The sequence below is a fragment of the Vespula vulgaris genome, chromosome 20 (genome assembly GCF_905475345.1).
Source record: "Vespula vulgaris chromosome 20, iyVesVulg1.1, whole genome shotgun sequence".
In the NCBI taxonomy this organism is placed as follows: domain Eukaryota; kingdom Metazoa; phylum Arthropoda; class Insecta; order Hymenoptera; family Vespidae; genus Vespula; species Vespula vulgaris.
Window position 1 is genome coordinate 153,678 of NC_066605.1, and position 18,019 is coordinate 171,696.

Sequence of the window (18,019 nt, forward strand, 5' to 3'; positions counted from 1 at the left end):
TATCATTTGATGTGTGTGCGTTATTTCTGAAGAACCTTATCATTCATAACATAATCATAAACATCCCGCAGACATTCTTTGTCCCACGTTTATTAATAAATCAATTCGTTTTCATCTCCATTCAGCACTCGGCTCAATAATAATCGACGCGTTCTTTTGGATCGTTCTCTCTGTTTCTCTCATTTTTGAAATAGAGAGTCTTTAAAAGGGTGAAGGAGCGAATGTTGTGTGAAAAGCGTCGCGAAAGGCATTGCGTTTCGTGCATCGATTTTCGAAACTATATCGACAAATTTGCGAATTACGTCGAGAATAGAAAAAGCAGTTGAATCGTCACGATGGTTTCGCTTTGAAAAATTGAAAGAATATCTTCCGTACGTTCGTCGCGAGTAACAAGCAGCGATGAAGGATAATTAATTTATGTTCTCGCAAGAGCAACGAACCGACGAGCGTTGAAGCGACGACGTGTGCGCGTGAGAGAGAAAGGGAAAAGTACTTCGATCTCAATAGGAATAAAGTATTAAAAGGATCGTTGCGAGCGAAAGTTTACCTTAGAAACGAATCGTCAATTTTACGATCAGTTCGTCGACGGCCTTCGCGAGAATAAAATGGAAGCTGATTTAAAAGTACGAAACAAGAACGAGTACTTACTTAGTCAAGCACTCGCCCGTTTAAAATTAATTTGCTTTTTCATAGATCGTTGTTTTGTTTCGTTTTCCTTTGATCGCACGATGGAATCTTTTCTTTTCATTTTGTTCACTCCAGTGGTTTTATCGTGACGTATTATTCGATTTCAGCCGGTCGATCTATCCGATAGTATCAAAGTGTTTACGTGGAACAGGAGATGCCTTAGTATCGTGGGAATATGGCCTTTGAAGGTTTACGACCCGATATTCCTTTTTTCCTTCGTATATCTGGCAGTTCATTGCGTCTTCGGAATCCTCGATTTAACCAATTACTCGAAGAACTTTGATCTTATCGTAGTAAACATTACGGAAAACATGGTCATGCTAAACGCTCTCATAAAAATGTCTATCTGTAGATTTCACAGAGATTCATTGGCGCAATTTTTGATAAAGATACGAAAGGATTTTAAGGTCGAAAGTTACAAGAGCCGAGAAGAAATTTTGACGTTTTTCGGTTACAATAGACTATCTTATCTGTTCAGTGTAACATCTCTATCTTTTATGAGTTTCATCTCGATAATATATTTCTTGCGATCATTGGTAGCGAACGTGCAGATGGGTAATTATATTTAAATGGTCGAAGGCTATCATCGAAATGATGCGGAAAAGAACGACTATCGGTCTTCTTGTTACAGTTATGGATAATTCGTCTTTTGGTTATCAGCTGCCTTATAAGACACGACCTCTCGTAGAAATTAATGACGCTACGACCTATGGACTTCATTGTTTGTATCAAGTTATCGTTTTACCGCTGATTACGTTCGGTTCCGTTGGTTACGATTCCTTCTTCATCACTTTGTCTCTTCACGTTATCGCACAATTGTCCGTATTGAAGTACAGAGTTAGATTAGCTCTGGAAGATCCAAATGGTTGCCGATGCGGGATAAAAAAATTGATTAACAAGCATTATCAACTAATAGGGTAACGTTGCTTTCGTTGATATTTTTTTAAACGTTTAACGAGTAAACAACGTTGATAAGCGTCTACGATCGTCTATTCGCAGATTGGTGGATATCTTGGAGAACGCCTTCAACCTGGGAATTTTAGAACATCTTCTAGGAACGACGGTTAACTTGTGCGTCTCCGGTTATAACGCGATACTGGTATACTTTATTTGTCGATAACAACGGCAACGGCAACGAGCGAACGCAAGATCGCTGTGAACTCTTTTGTCGTTTCAGCGTTCGTCCAATGGTGAAAATCTCGAGCTGTTCCTGTTTTTTATATTCTCAAGTATCATCTTGAGCACGTTGTTCGCCTATTGTTATACCGGCGAATGTCTTATTCAGGAAGTAATTATCGATATAAACGTATACAAAAAATTTACATACCATTTTCTAAACCGACCGTATCTTAATCGATGTAGAGTACGGACTTTGCCGTGGCGTTTTACGAGTACGAATGGTACAACGTGTCACCGATGGATTCGAAGATGATCTTAATTTGTATGATAGGAGCAAGTAAACCGTTGCAACTGACCTCTGGAAAATTTTTCGTCCTATCGTTATGTACCTTTAGCGACGTAAGAATTTCTCCGATCGCGTAACGCACAGCACATTTTTCTTACGACTTAAACTACTTTTCACTTTTAGATATTGAAAACTTCAATGGGATACCTGTCGGTGTTACGAACGTTGTTATAATCGACGGAAGTGGTCGAACGCGCGCCGACAAATGCTCCTATCTCCCGTCCCATTTCTGTGAAACTATAATGTCGAAGCGTTCATCGCGACGTTTACGCGATACGTCTTCAATAGAAATGTTCTTTAGATACTTACGTTGCTGTTCCTATTTTTTTTTTTTTTTTTCATATTACGAATTTTTATTCCGTAGCTGTTAATGAAAGAACTCTGAATTTTTTCAAGAAAATTGCTCCGATTCTTCGGAGACTGTTTCGCTGAGAAAGTTTTTTCTTTCGACGAAGTAGAAAAAACGTAGAAAGAAATGCTTCGTAACGAGAGAAATATCGTATACGTTCACGGTTAGAAAAGTTTCCTTCCTTCGTATTTTTATATCTCTTTCTTTTTCTCCTTCTCCGAGTGAACTATTCATAGATTCGGTTGTAACTACGAACGAGCGAATTTTAAGACTAAACTATAAGTAATGAGAAAGGGCTTGTAATTGTAGAGTTTCGAAACTCTCCTAGACGCAACCGCGTCTTTTTGTTAAAGAAAGAAACGAAGAACGACTTGATGGAGTTAAATTGCACGGTCAAGAGACCGGGCAAAACAAAAAGAAAAGAGAGAAGAAGAAGAAGAAGAAGAAGAGAAAAGAAAAAAGGTAAATTATTGTTAAGAGGTAGGTAACTCTATCATTCATGCATCGTTCTATGCTTGTAATCGAGGCTCCTCCTCCTCCTCCTCCTCCTTGGAGCAGACCTATCAATTTTTGTTTACGAGACTTTTAAGAGACTCGTTTTTTCCTTCCAACGTTTACGTCTATGGAGGATCGACGATTTGGGGGCCAGTCTCTCGACAACTTTTGTGCGAATCAAATGGAAAAGGGTGGGAAAGTACGAGCAGTACGATATAATGTATTCTAATTAATTTCGTTTTGAAGACGAACCGACTCTTTTTTTCTTGCTTCAAGTGAAATTTCATGAAAGATCGTTGTTGTCGTTCCAGGCTCGTCTTGGCTCGTTCTACGCTATCAAAGTGTTAACATGGAACGAACGATTGCTTTGCATTTTGGGTATTTGGCCGTTGCAAGTGCGCGACTCGATATTTTTGTCGTACTTTATCTACGGATGTCTAATGCAGTTTATGGGTTTCCTCACTCTCCTCGATAATTTGTCGGATTTCGATTACTTTTTGACGAGCCTTACGGAAAATATTTTATTGTTCATGACCCTTACGAAAATGTTCACCTGCAGGATAAATAGCCGATCGATCGGTCGATTCTTGAGAGAAATCCAACGAAATGTTTTCGATGAAAATTATGGAGACGAGGAGGAGAGATCGATATTTCGTCGTTATAACAAATTATCCTACAAATTTATCGCGACAATTGTACCAATGATGACCGTCGTAATCATCTCATATTTCCTTAATTCTGCCCTAACGTCTATTTTGCTAGGTAACTTTTTCTGGAGGAATACGATAATATCGTCAATGTTGTTTCATATCATGAGATTAAAACGTATATCACGTAAATTCAAGTAATGTCTAATTCGACTTTGGAGTACCAGTTGCCTTATACAATAAAGCCGATCGTAAAGCCATACGATTCAACGAGTTTTCTTCTTGGATGCGTGTATCAGTGTCCGTGCATCCCTATGATCGTTTCCGGTTACATTGGAATCGATTGTCTTTTCGCTAGTTCAGCTCTTCACGTAACCGCGCAATTTGCGATACTGAAACACAGAATCACGAAAAATTTTAAAAATTGCGAACGAGGTATAAGAGAAATAATCGTTGAACATTGTCATCTCATTAAGTAAGTATCGTTTGTGCTCATCGATGTACGTCAATGAAGCGAGAAAGTTAAAGAATTAATTCTAGTTAGGAGACATCCAAGTATCATTCCGGATGTATACTAAACGCACGTTTCAGATTGGCAGAAACATTGGAAGATAATTTTACTGGTATTATTTTTCAACAATTATTAGGGATTACGTTCCAACTTTGTATATCTGGTTATCACATGCTCGTGGTATAACGAACAAATATCTAAATACGATAAATGCTTTCTTCTTCTTTTCTCCCTCTCAAAAGTTTTAGCGTTCTTTTTCAGTACGTGGCAAACAACGAGGACGTTCAAGTCGCTGTTTTCCTAATATATGTTCTTGGTTTATCAAGTATATTATTTGTCTACTGTTACATCGGCGAATGTCTCATTCAGGAAGTAATTCTCACAATTCTAATGTAATTCGATCGAGCGCAAACGCGCGACGCTATTTGCAACCTAATCAAATTTGTTATTAACGCAGAGCACGAACTTGAACGAAGCGTTCTACGACATAAAATGGTACGAAATGTTAAGGAAAAATTTAAAGTCAATTTACATTTGCATGATGCGCACGAGGAAGCCGCTCCAACTGACGTCTGCCAAATTTCGGGTCTTATCCTTGTGCACCTTTACCGACGTGAGTAAAACGTCCTTATAGTATAATTTGATGTCTTTGTATTATATTTTCATATGAATTTTATGCGAATCAAATATTTATCAAGTTTATCCGTAGATACTGAAGACATCTATGGGATACCTATCCGTTTTGCGAACTTTTTTATAAATTAATTCACCCTGTTAATGCGCTCGCGCAAATTGTTACACTATAGACAATCTATTCTATTTATTATAATAAAAATCTGAGTGATCCGACACACGAGGAAACATTCAGAATTACGAAACTGCCGTTTTTATCGTGAAAATGTTCACAAACCATCCAACTTTTAGTCGTGTTTATGCATCACTTCCATGGGAAGAACCGGATGGTAAGGTGGATATTAGAAGTATCTTTTTTTATAAAAATGTTTCTAATATTCAGGGTTAACTGTACGCATTCACGGTGGGTGTACCATGTATACGTATATACGTAGATTACACGTGGTAATAGTTGAAAAAAAATTCTCCATAACGAACTGTTCATAAGGAATTGTTAAATCCATGCGTGTACATAAAATTTATAGATATACTTGGATCATATGATGCATCTCGTAAGAAACTTTTTATGCAAATTGTGATATAATTGTAAAGAAAATGTTAGAAAATAGAGAACTATCTATCGTTCGAAATGATTACAAGTCGCTACGACTTTTTGTTTCGGAGATATTCCCATTCGAATGAAAGACAAATTTGTCTAATTTTTATCAAGGCTTCAGGCGTAATTTTTGAACTATTTCGATGAACGCGATCTGATTATTTTAAAGATGAATGTTTAAGCGAATACGTGACTTTTTCGAATTTTTTTTTCTTTTTTCCTTCCTTTTCGCAGTACAATAGTACGATTAAACCGAAAGTAATGGAAAGAGAAAGGATAAATTTTCCTCTTTCTTTCGGTTTGAAACTTCGACGACTAACTTAATAACCGTACAAGTTGAAAGGCTTTCAACTTTGCCTCTTCTCGGTGATCGTTTTTAACCGTGGAAATATTCACAAACTATCCAACGCGTGAACGGCATAATAAAACTCCTGGAAAATGAAAGAGAGAAAGAGAGGAGTACATAAATTGTTTATGTATACTTTGTCGCATTTAATCGATGATCAGAACGTCAATGACAGTCGTTGACTGTTCGGTACTTCGTCGAATTGGAATAAACTATTCAAAGGCTCCGTTTGTAACCCTTTGAAAGAAAGTTTACATCGAGGGAGAATTGACCCTTTCACGGTTAGTTCGCCGAGAACCATCACGAGAGAGAGATGGAAAAGATGAAAAAAGTACGAAAGGAAACGTAGTATCAATCGTGTAAATCGTAATTGCGTCTAGTGAAAAAAAAAAAAAAAAGAATGGCAAATGCACAATATATTCATTGGATCGCACGTTTCAGGCGACAGATGTTTTTGAGAGCGAGAAAGTTATTACATGGAATAAACGACTACTCAGATGCGTGGGTGTTTGGCCACTCGCAGTTTACGATCCGCTCTTTCTCTTCTTCGTAGTTTACCTCCTTCTTCATTGTTCGTTGACGCTCGTAGATTTCATAGATCAAGCAAAGAATATCGATTACGTAGTCAGAGTCTTGACGGAGACCGTACCTCTTTTAATGGCACTTATAAAAATTACGATCTACAGACTGAACAGACGAGCGATCGCTCGGTTATTGATCGAAATTCGTGAAGATTTCTTCGTGGAAAACTATGCGAACGAGAAGGAGAAATTGATCTTTCTCGATTATAATAGACTTTCTCGTAGATTTACCGCGATAACTTTCGTGTCGATGTCCATCGTCACCGGACTTTATTTCTTTAAAGCCATTATGACGTCGGTACTAACGGGTACTACCAAATATCTTATTTAGATCGATTTTTCTTTTCCGAGCTCGACGCTTTCGAAAATACTTATTCTTCTTAATCAGTTATGGGAAACTCGTCCTTGGAGTATCAATTGCCTTATAAGACTCGAACGATGGTTGAACTTAACGATATAACGACGTATGCCTTCTACTGCATCTATCAATGGTTAATCGTGGTAACCATGGTCTCCGGTTACGTTGGATCGGACTGTTTATTCGCCAGTTTGGCATTACACGTCACAGGACAATTGGCGATACTCAGATGCAAAGTTAAGGAAGCGTTCGAAGACTCTAATGGCTATAAGCGAGGTATGAAGAAATTGGTAATCAAGCATCATCGACTGATTGGGTGAGTACATTCGTTTCCTTTATCGAAATACGAGATAGCTATTCAATGAGTGTTCATATTTATATTTCATGAGACGAGTGAGCATTTATTGAACGTTCGTACGCGCAAAATTGTATCGACGATGAATGACGTGCAAATAACAGATTGCGGAATTTCAGATTGGTCGAAACATTGGAGGATGGGTTTAACATAATGATTTTTCAACAATTATTAGGTACAACGTTGAATCTCTGCGTATCGGGTTATCACGCGCTCGTGGTAAGTTTACGTCGTTCGAACGATCGTTGATAATCTTTTGTTACTTTTCAATGAACAATTTGCAGAGTTCAGCGAACGGAGAAAATATCGTATTAGTCACTTTCTTTGTCTACGCATTTAGTGTATTGAGCACGTTGTTCGTTTATTGCTACATCGGTGAATGTCTCATCGAGGAAGTAATGCAAATAATTTCGTTATACGGAAAAAGGAACGAGGTATTAACGGAATATATTAATGAAATTCTTTATCTTTATAGAGCATTGGACTCGGTGATACGTTGTATCAGTCCGATTGGTACGATTTGTCGACGGTCGACTTAAAGATGATGTACATTTGTATGCAACGAACAAGAAAACCGCTGCAATTAACGTCTGCAAAATTTTGTGCGCTATCCTTGGATACGTTTAGCGACGTAGGTATTTCATGGGTATCGAGAAATGTTCGTTCGTTTTAATAATCGACGAGATACGTACTCCAAAGTTTCATTAAAATCAATGTTTCCACCTTAAGAGGATACAGACGAGGATACAATTCGGTACGGTTTTAAATAGTTTAATAAATTTGCAGATATTGAAGACCTCGGTGGGATACCTGTCCGTTTTACGAGCTTTTCTATAGATCGACTCGCCAAAAACATTTAAACGCCGATTAAATCGTGCCATAGAAATGATCTATTTTTCATTAAACGTAATAATCGATATGTCCGTAAAAAGAAAACTAATAAATAACGTCAACGTAGAATGACAAATTGATGATTTCATGTTATACGTATTTGTCGATGAGCGTTAATTTGTTAAAGATTACAGTCCGATTAAAGAGAAATTTCGCTCCTCTTCGATCTTTTTTATAAAGGAGATATTAAGAAGCAAATTTGTTCGAACGGATTAAATTTAATAATACGGATTAGGGATGTGTGTAATTAAAAGCGTTTCGATTATTTTTCAAAACTGCAATCACGCAATTTCTTCGAGTATTATTTCAGACGATATATTCTTACGTTTATACGTATTTCGTTTCGTTTTGCTTCGTTTCGTATTTGGTAAAGTTCCCGCCTCGGCCACGTGACCTCCGTAAGTTCTCCCGAAAACCGCTAGAGTGCTTTAGCTTCGTGAAGAACTCATTCGCTCGTGGAGCTTCGTCGATTCACGTAGGTTCGTTTCGAGTCAAGGTATTTCGTCGACGAGATATTTCTTTTAACGAATAAATTATCAATTTTCACGTACGAATGTAATAACAAAAGGATTATAAAGTTTTCCAGGCATATTACGAACGATCGTTCGAGGTACTATCATTATGGCGTCACGTGAGTTTCGTTCCCGGTAATTCTAACCTTTTAACTTGTTGATCGCCTAGTGCGTATACACGTGTATCGTTAATATCGTTTAAATGAAATAAGTGTAATTTTGGGATATTGTATCAAGATGAAGAACAAGCCGATACGTCACAAGGAAAAAAATACTTTTCAGGTAATATCGTAAAACGAACGTCATTTTTTACAAGATTATATCTCATTTCATCCTGTATGTGTAAAATTTAATGTTACAGTTTAAATCATTTTCCGAACGGGTAAACGAAATTGATATCGACGTTTTTCATCGCGTAGTACATAAAAATGAAGAAAATAACGAGGAAGTTGAAACGTATTTTCATGAAACGCTTCAAAAATTGAATTTTTTGAATTTAACAGAGGGTTATTGTAGCTTTAAAAGACAAGTCCGTGAAATCGTTACTCTTCCGCAATTGCTCAATAAGAAGCAGTATGTAATTGATTTACTTTTGGAATATTTAAACAAGCGAGATGTTTTGTTTTTACAACCAATACTGGAGTAAGTACAGTCTTGTAATTATTTCGATGTATCTGTGTTAACGATATTTAAATATGTATGTAACACGCGCGTATAATCACATATTTTAGGTTAGTGGTTGCCTTGGCAAAAGATCTGCAAAAAGATTTTTACGAGTATTTCCCCGAATTTTTAAGCGCTATAATCGGCTTATTACAAACTAAAGACCCGGAGCAAATAGAATATGCATTCGTAGCTCTTGCCTACTTATTCAAATTTTTATGGCGATATTTGGTCAAAAATGTAAAAACTGTTTTGGATTTGCTATTGCCACTTTTAAATGACACGCAACCAGGTTATGTCAACAACTTTGCTGCAGAAAGTTTTGCTTTTGTCGTTCGCAAAATTAAAGACAAAGAAGCATTTGTTAAATTACTGTTAAATATATTGGAGGACAATCGACATAGCGTTACCGGCTGTGGAAGATTAATGTTCGAAGTAATATCCGGCACACCAGGTCAATTTCATTCCTGTGCAGATCAAATTTTATTACTTTATTTTCATTCTCTAAAAGATGAATCCGTAAATCAAGATCTCGCATACGGCGTTATGGGACAAGTGACGAATTGTATTCTACAAAATATACATTCTTCCAAATGCGACGTACTTTGGAACACTTTCTTGAAAGTGTTAGACACAACAACCAAGGAACTGAAGATCGTATCAGGAAGAAAAAGTCATTTAGAACTTGTTTTGCGTCTCATGAATGTTGTTCTTACTCATAAAAATGGAAGGATGCTCAACGATCCTGTACCTTTGATTAAAAAACTGGTAAATATGATCGATGATTTTCGAATGGATAATAGCGTTTCATCGGAGATTATCAATGCACTAATTAATATTCTTCTATCTAACGTTAAATTGGCTCAAGAAACTTCTAGTCATTTACTTCTTAAAGTAATGTCTATAGATAACGTAGAATTATTATATAATGCGGTTGAAAAACTGATACATTATTCGTCATTCGAGTCATTGGTATTACCGCATCTGTTGAAAAGGTGTAATTCCATTGGATTGAAATCTGAAGAAGTAAGGTTGTTGGGTAAAATAATAAGACAGAAAGCACCTCCTTGCCTCAGCGGTTTGACTTTAAACAGATGGAAGAAGTTCAACCTTGACGTAAGAAACGTGTCGAAGGAAAGTATTGATTACTTCTCGAAAGAATTGAACGCCGTAACTGATTTCACATCATCAGATGCATTTTGGATTATAATGATCGTACCACATTTAAAATTTTTACCCGAAGATATTAAAGTCTTGATAAGCACGCAACTCCGAACGGTTTACAGTAAAATATTACATCACGAAAATATGGAAAATATTATGGAACTTGAGAAACTTAATCTCATATTTTTGTTCTTACTCGATACGACGATTCATATTTTGGAAAGAGACGAATTTTATGAATTCACAAAGTCGCATGACATACAGATAATGCGTGTAATGGAAAAACAGAGTAATGATCCTTTCGTTCTCAATGCTGTAGACTTGTATCTAACATTTTACAATGGATCGCAGTATCATGAAAAATTCTTCAATCTGGTAGTATTTGACGCGCTACACGACTGCATAGTAAAAAAGTTAAATTCGTCCGTTCATTCGACACGCTTGGTCGTAACGCATCTGTATTCGTTGTTCGCTAACGTCAAAGGTATAATGCTATCCAAAGAAAATATCGACAAGAATGCTCTGGATCTGATTTATCTAGCTGAAAGCGTACCGGCGACGATACAACGATATCGAGATAAATTGTTGCATTTACAGAGCTTAACATTTGAAAGTAATGCTACGACCAATTTAGATCCTAAGTACTACGAGATTCCCCTTAGATATTTATTAGGAAATTTTTATGTAAACTTCTCTTTATTATGGGATCCTGTAAGTAAAATTATTGCAAGCTACGCTACCAAAGAATGTACTCAGTTTTGGTCGGTATTTCTTTCCGAATTGAAAGATGCAGATGCGACTAATCGGACGTGTCAACAAGTACATCGATCTGAAATAATTCAAAGTTTGGAGTTGCAGGTATACGAAACGGATGATAAACCAGATTATAATAATTATAAAATTCTTCTTTGGAAGTGCATGCCTCTTTTCGTAAATTACTGCGAAATGAAAAACAGAGATTTAACAAGTCTATTTATTGAATTTGTAAATAATAACTTCTTCAAGTCTAATTCCGAGGATGCTAAATTTTGTAGTATTAAGAAACATGAAAATGTATCCATCGCAAACAACGATAATACGGACGAAGAAGAGGATGACGATGACGAAACAACGGAGAAAGATGAAATATCTTCGAAAGCGGACAATAAAAAATTACCCGCTCGAGCAAGGATATACAAAATAAAATTATTACTGGCGCAAATGGAAATATATGGGAAGATGATGAATCCCAACGTGTTATATAGAGAAACAGAAATGCGTAAAATATATTTGGATTTGCTTTCTTCTAAAAATTCTGAAATACAAAGTGCTGCCTTAAATTGCCTTTGTACGTATAAATATAAATATCTTTTACCATATAAAGATCATTTATATAATTTAATCAGTGAGAAAAATTTTAAGAACGAACTTGCGCGCTTTAAAGTCGACACGGAAAGTAATTGTATATTGGATGAAGATCGCGACGGGCTTATGCCCATGCTGATGAGAATCGTTTATGCAAAGATGATAATGAAAACTGGAATGCGAACTGGTGGTAAAGCTGGTGGATCATTAAGACGCAAAGTTATATTGCGCTTTCTTGCTGGCTCTCGGGAAGACGAGATGATTATGTTCGTTGAAATGGCCTTTAAACCTTTCCAAAGATATTTATCATTCTCCTCGAGTGCGTCTGTTGACTTGAACGTGTTAATAGAGAGCATCGTCAATACCGTTGATCTAACTAACGTCATACCGCCGAAACGTTTGAGAAGCGCCATGAATTTATTGGGGATTATAATGGAGCAATTTGGGGCAAAAATGTCAACAAAACTTTTACCACATTTGCTTGGTCTATCGATGTGCATTGGGGCTATAGTCACGGGGATATTACAAAGATCGGATCAAGTTCATTCTGGTTATTTATCGACGATCAAAAATGTAAAAACTAATTGCATTGCTATAATGGCAAGATTCTTTTCCCATTTTGAAAATTACGAATGGAAGAAGCATGAAATAGATGCTGTTTTCAATGTCGTGGTATTTCCTTGGTTGGAAAAATTACCTATAGAAGGGATTCATAGTCCTACTGCTTTGTTGAAATTATTTATTTCTTGGAGCCAAAATTCACGTTACTATCCTCTATTCGTGAGGCATCGGGACAGCGATACGAATATTACCGTTCTTCCTTATATCATGAAACTTTTGTTGGGACCTAAAACTCATTCGTCCGTAATTAATGCTATTTTGGAAATGATCGAAAAAATGTTAACAACGGAGGATTACGGAAGAATTAATCCAGACGCAGACAAAATGGATACGGATATACCTTTTCTACCGTTAACGTCTGTCCTCGCAAATCTACTTCCCGTGAATGACAAGCTTCTGTCAGAGGGAATTAATTATGGATCCATTATTTTACTTCCGCACGTCGACGATATTTTAGAATATATGAAGAGAAAGCTTAAGAATTCTGGCAGAGGTATGAATAAAACTGAATTAATTATTCTATCGCGCATTTCTGAGTTCGCAAAAGATCCGGATACGTGCGACACGTTATTGGTACTTATTTTACCGATATTAATGAAGAAAGCAGTAGCAAACGAAAGCGAAGATGTTATTATCGAATTCATTACGACCGTTACGAATCTCATGAAACATGTAAAATCAGCAGAAACTCATCTAAGAGCTGTCGCACCTTTGCTCGGTGCGGTATCGGCGGTACCTGCCCGCAAACTTTCGATTCAATTGTACAATATTATTGCTGAAAGATCTGCCGAAGAAAATCAACGATTAATCGTGCAAAATTACAACTTATTGCAAGGGCTCAATGCGTGGGATCACAGATGGATCGATCAGCCTGATTTTCAAAAAAGGTTGAATGCCTTCGGTGACATTAATAATTTGATAGAAAAAAATGAAATAGCCCTAAATTGTGGCGTGTCTATCATATATAATTGCTTCTTCTTCTTAAAAAATGAATCGGATTTAGCTATAAAGGATTATGCTGGTCAGTGCCTTAAGAATCTTGGACCCAATTTGGCAAGAAAGTATAAGGATAATCCATCTGACAGACGTTATTTGATGGATGAAACGATCTTACAGCTTATAAAAAAAGGAATAAATAGTAAGTCCGAAGTATTATGCTTTCAGTCAATAGCGTTTTTAGGACACATGTCGTTAGAATGTCCGGAGATACATCCCGTTTTACGCGACTTATCAGGATTGTGCAACAAAGCAGATCCCGAGGTAGATTTTTTTGAGAACATGCGACATTTGCAAATGCACAGGAGAGCTCGTGCATTATTGAAATTTTGCGCTGTGTCAAAGACATTGACCAAACGTCCAAATCCGAAAACGCTCACACAATTTATTCTTCCTCTTGCTTCGACCTATCTGTGTAATGAAGCCTACGTCAATAGAAACAACATGATAGATGCAGCAATCGAAACAGTTGGTACCATATGTAAACTTTTGCCTTGGTATCACTATGAGATCATTTTAAAATATTATTTAAATGCATTGAGAAGAAACGTTCAATTTCAAAAACAAGTCATCAGACTGATCGTGACGATATTGGATTCTTTTCACTATGACCTCTCGAAATACAAGCCTTTGGAAGAAATTTCCTTAAAAGGAACAGCCTTGTCTGAAAGTGGAAAAGATCTTAACCGTGAGAACGATGAAGAAGAAGATGAAGGTAACGGGGACGAACGTGAAAATGAAGAAGACAAAGAGGAAAGAATGGACATGGAATTGAATAATGAAGATATTGTCGATGTAGAAGATAATGATGAGAGAATACATGCAGATTTGCCTGTATTGCAAAGACAAATTATACTGTCGCAATATGGAGCAAAACGAGTTATATTTGGTATATCAAAAGGATTACTACCACAATTATATAGGTCTATCGCGGCAAGGACTCGTCAAGATAGTACACACAAGATTAATAAAAAAAAAGCAGCAGCAGAAACGGAAGAGGAAGATTTAACGAGAGTTCCCATTGCGTTGGCGCTAGTCAAGTTATTGCAAAAGCTTCCAGAAGATATTTTGGAGTCCCATTTACCAGGGTAAGAGCATCTCTCTAAATAAGCACACTTTTAAGATCCCATTATTTCATTTCTTCTTTATTCGTACGTTCAATATCGCCTAACACTCATGGCGTTTCCTTTTCTCTCTTTCCATTGTAGGATCTTCATGAAGCTGTGCACCTTTTTGAAATCTCGTCTAGAATCTGTAAGGAGAGTTACTCGTGAAGTGTTACAGAAGATAATGATCACCTTGGGACCAAAGTATCTTCATCATCTTTTAAGAGAATTGAACAGTCTTTTAACAAAAGGCTTTCAAGTTCACGTTCTTGCGTATACGATACATTCTGTTTTAACCGTTTTAAAGCCACATTTCCAAAAATTTGATATTAATAGAAACTTGCAAAGTATTTTATCAGTAAGTCTCTTACCTTTCGATAGTACAATGCTTCGTTGGAACAAACGTACATTATAAAAAGCTTTTGTGATAAATCTTTTGATATAGGTTTGCAAAATTGATCTCTTTGGATTGACTGCGGAAGAGAAGGAAGTCATTGGTATCGTAAAAAATATTACAGAAGCCAAATCAACAAAAAGTTACGATATTTTTCATATATTGGCGGAATATATGACAGAATCTTGTTTGCTCGATCTGATAATGCCGTTAAGAGATGTCCTTATGAGAACACATTCGCATAAAACGGTGCAAAAGGTCGTGGAATGTTTAAAAAACATTGTCCTTGGTTTAGCAGATAATACCTTCATACCACTTGAACAAATGCTTATATTCTTGTATGGGGTTGTATCAGAAAGTATACCAAAATTATTGGCAACAAAGAAGCATGAACAATTGACGGAAAAGGAAGTAGAAGTATTGCAAAGGCAAAAGCCAGATTGTTTTATAATACCTGCAGAACCAAAAAATAGAATGGGTATGAAAGTTGCATCAAAAACAACGACAAACACGAACGTTCATGTAATGGTCGAATTTGGTTTGAAGTTGTACCATATATTTCTAAAAAGAGAAAAGATATCTGATGCGATATTTAAGCCCTATTTGGAGCCCCTTGTATTGGTTTTAAGTAACTGTTTGAAGTCTCAACATGTGAAGGTAAAGTTAGTTTTCGAATGAGATAAATTTTTAATTTTCTCTCGCTTTCTGTCTCTTCCTTTCAACTTTTTTCTTTATAGCTGTGCACTCTAACTTTACAATGCCTGAGCTGGATGCTTAAGATGGATTTAATGTCCGTACGCGAATCGATAAGTGACATTTGCTCTTCCATCTTCGAAGTTCTACACAAATATGCAGCAGCTGGTTTGGGCAAGGGAGATAATTTTGATCTCGTAATGGCAGCTTTTAAGTGCATGTCAGTGCTTGTTCGTGACGTAAAGCATTTTACAATTACCGCTGAACAATTAAAAATTTTACTTTTGTATGCCGAACAAGATCTCTATGACGGCGACAAACAAGCAACAGCGTTTGCCTTGCTTAAGGCAATAATTAAAAGGAAATTAACGGCTCCAGAAATGGATGTAGTTATGAAAAAAGTAGCCACGTTGAGTATCACATCGGAATTGGAACACGTGAGATTGCAGTCGCGATCTGTATTTTACTCATATCTTATGGAGTATCCTCTTAACAGTCATCTCGACGATCACATAACATTTTATTTGTTCCAATTGAGTTACGAAATGCAGTACGGCCGTGTTAGTGCATTACAAATGATTAGTAGCATCATCACAGGATTTCCATTGGTAAATTGTCATATCTTTTTACATTTTATACTTGTAAATAATTTCTTACGCGTTACATACGTTATTATTGTCAAAATCGTTGTTACAGAAATCTCTAATTAAACGTGCAGGATTCATATTTTTGAATACTAGTGCTAGATTGGTGAACGACGACGATCCGACGTGCCGAAAGCTTTGTGCATCGTGCATCAAAGAAATGTTAATACGATTGCCTCACAACGAGAGAGATAAACTGTTCGATATTGTATTTGCCTGGCTGAAAGACTCCCAGGTATTTTTTAATCTAATGTCGATCGTTTTAAAGGACGACGTTTAAAATGTTTCAAGAAGATTTGGAAAAGAGAAAAAAAAAGTTCTTTTTATTGTAGATCATTCATCGACGATTGGCCGCACAGTTATGCGGTATATTTGTCGTGGTTGAAAAAGAAAATTTTGAGCCGCGTCTCGCAAATACGTTGCCTATTTTATTGCAACAATTTCATGACGATATCGATGCCTTGAAAAAACCAGAACCTGGTCATTATGTAAAATTACATTCTGAAAAGGAAAATGATAAAAAACGCAAATGGAATTCAAACATAAAAGATCCGGAACGATTAAAGGATCATCATTTATATCAAGTGCTGCAATTATTGTTAAAACTATCTGGACAATGTCCAGGTTTTCTAAAAAATAAAAGATACAATACGGAGATATCTTCGTTTGCCGGTTGGTATAATGATTTGGTATTAAGACGGTAGACTAGTGCTTAACTAGTTGGCAATTGGATATCATTGTCCATGGTAAATCTTATTCTTCTTTAGAACACAGTCAGTCATTGTTGGCACATCCGCACCTGTGGGTTCGTTTAGGAGCTACGCAGCTGATCGGTTTTATACTATCTGTACTCGACGTAGAGAAAATCGTGGAACTTATAAAGAATCCGGAAGATCATGCCACAATCGATAGTTATATCTATTCGAACCCTGTCGATACGTTAAGGAGTTTATCTTTAGACTTAATTGCACAATTACAGCCAGACATGATGTTCGAAGAATTGGCGGACCAAGTCGTGAAAAACTTGATCTTCGTTGGAAGAATTTTGAAATCAGTTGAAAGTCCAAATAACGAGGATATAAATAAAGACGGTAATTCTTTATCTCTCGGTTGGCTGATGAGAAGATTAAGGAAAAGTGTAAATATAGAAGTGATTCAGGCACCCAAGTCGATATCGGTGGTAAGCGTTCTATTTCGTATAACAGAGATATTAATTAACGTCGATGCTCGCAATACATATACAAATGCATTTTTCTCAGAGAAGCGCAGTATTCAAGTGGATCGCCGGTATAGTGGCTACTGTACCAATCGAAGAATTAAATGCGTTACTTTTTAATTTAATGTCTCCGTTGGTACGAGAAATGACCACGACCGAGGAATCGAATGCTCCTTTGCGTCAATTGGCAAAAGAGATAGCTTCTATGATAAAAAAACAAATAGGTATCGAAGAATATGCGAAATTACTTAGTAAAGTGCAACAAAAAATCGATAGTAAAAAAGCAGAACGCCGGAAGATACGAAAGCAGCAGGTAAAATTACTTGAAAAAAATGTCGATATGACCTCTCTAAAGCAAACTTACTTTTGTATTTAATACGTTTATAATTATAGTTTGTGACAGATCCGGAATTAGCAGCGAAACGTAAAATTGCGAAACAACAAAGAAAGAAAGAAAGTAAAAAGAGAAAGCTGAACAACGCAAGGGGTAAAAATATATCGAGGAAACGATTAAAAAAAGAGATCGATTTGGATCATTTTTAATTGTACAAGTGTTTTGTTTATTAATCTTTACCTTTTTACGAAATAACAAGTTTTCTTATCGTTGTTGTGTTATCGACTTGCCATTGTAAATATGTAACATATACGTATATACACACACACACGATGTAGAGCATCGAATACGTGTGTTCACGTTTCATAAGAATTTTATAATGAAAATTATAATTAAGTTGTGTGTTATCTTATTTTTTG

At 36.4% G+C, this 18,019-nt stretch overlaps 2 protein-coding genes across 4 annotated transcripts; both read left to right on the plus strand.

Annotated features, from left to right (window-relative positions):
• Nucleotides 1–5,017: 5,017 nt before the first annotated feature.
• Nucleotides 5,018–8,092, plus strand: LOC127071010 (odorant receptor 4-like). Its single transcript, XM_051009707.1, has 6 exons — nt 5,018–5,116; nt 6,698–6,983; nt 7,142–7,241; nt 7,307–7,417; nt 7,498–7,653; nt 7,809–8,092. Exons 1-6 carry the CDS (start codon nt 5,053–5,055, stop codon nt 7,857–7,859), a joined length of 768 nt encoding a protein of 255 aa, XP_050865664.1. The 5' UTR covers nt 5,018–5,052; the 3' UTR covers nt 7,860–8,092.
• Nucleotides 8,093–8,275: 183 nt separating this feature from the next.
• On the plus strand, nt 8,276–18,012 carry LOC127070990 (small subunit processome component 20 homolog). 3 transcript variants are annotated; one of them, XM_051009668.1, is made up of 12 exons: nt 8,276–8,392; nt 8,492–8,707; nt 8,787–9,067; nt 9,157–14,301; nt 14,422–14,677; nt 14,765–15,370; nt 15,451–16,014; nt 16,103–16,285; nt 16,383–16,722; nt 16,818–17,230; nt 17,310–17,579; nt 17,660–18,012. In XM_051009668.1, exons 2-12 carry the CDS (start codon nt 8,663–8,665, stop codon nt 17,807–17,809), a joined length of 8,253 nt encoding a protein of 2,750 aa, XP_050865625.1. In that variant the 5' UTR covers nt 8,276–8,392; nt 8,492–8,662; the 3' UTR covers nt 17,810–18,012. The 3 variants fall into 3 exon arrangements, with proteins under 3 accessions (XP_050865625.1, XP_050865623.1, XP_050865624.1); XM_051009666.1 differs by having other exon boundaries at nt 8,339–8,409; XM_051009667.1 differs by lacking the exon at nt 8,276–8,392 and having other exon boundaries at nt 8,404–8,707.
• Nucleotides 18,013–18,019: the final 7 nt, after the last annotated feature.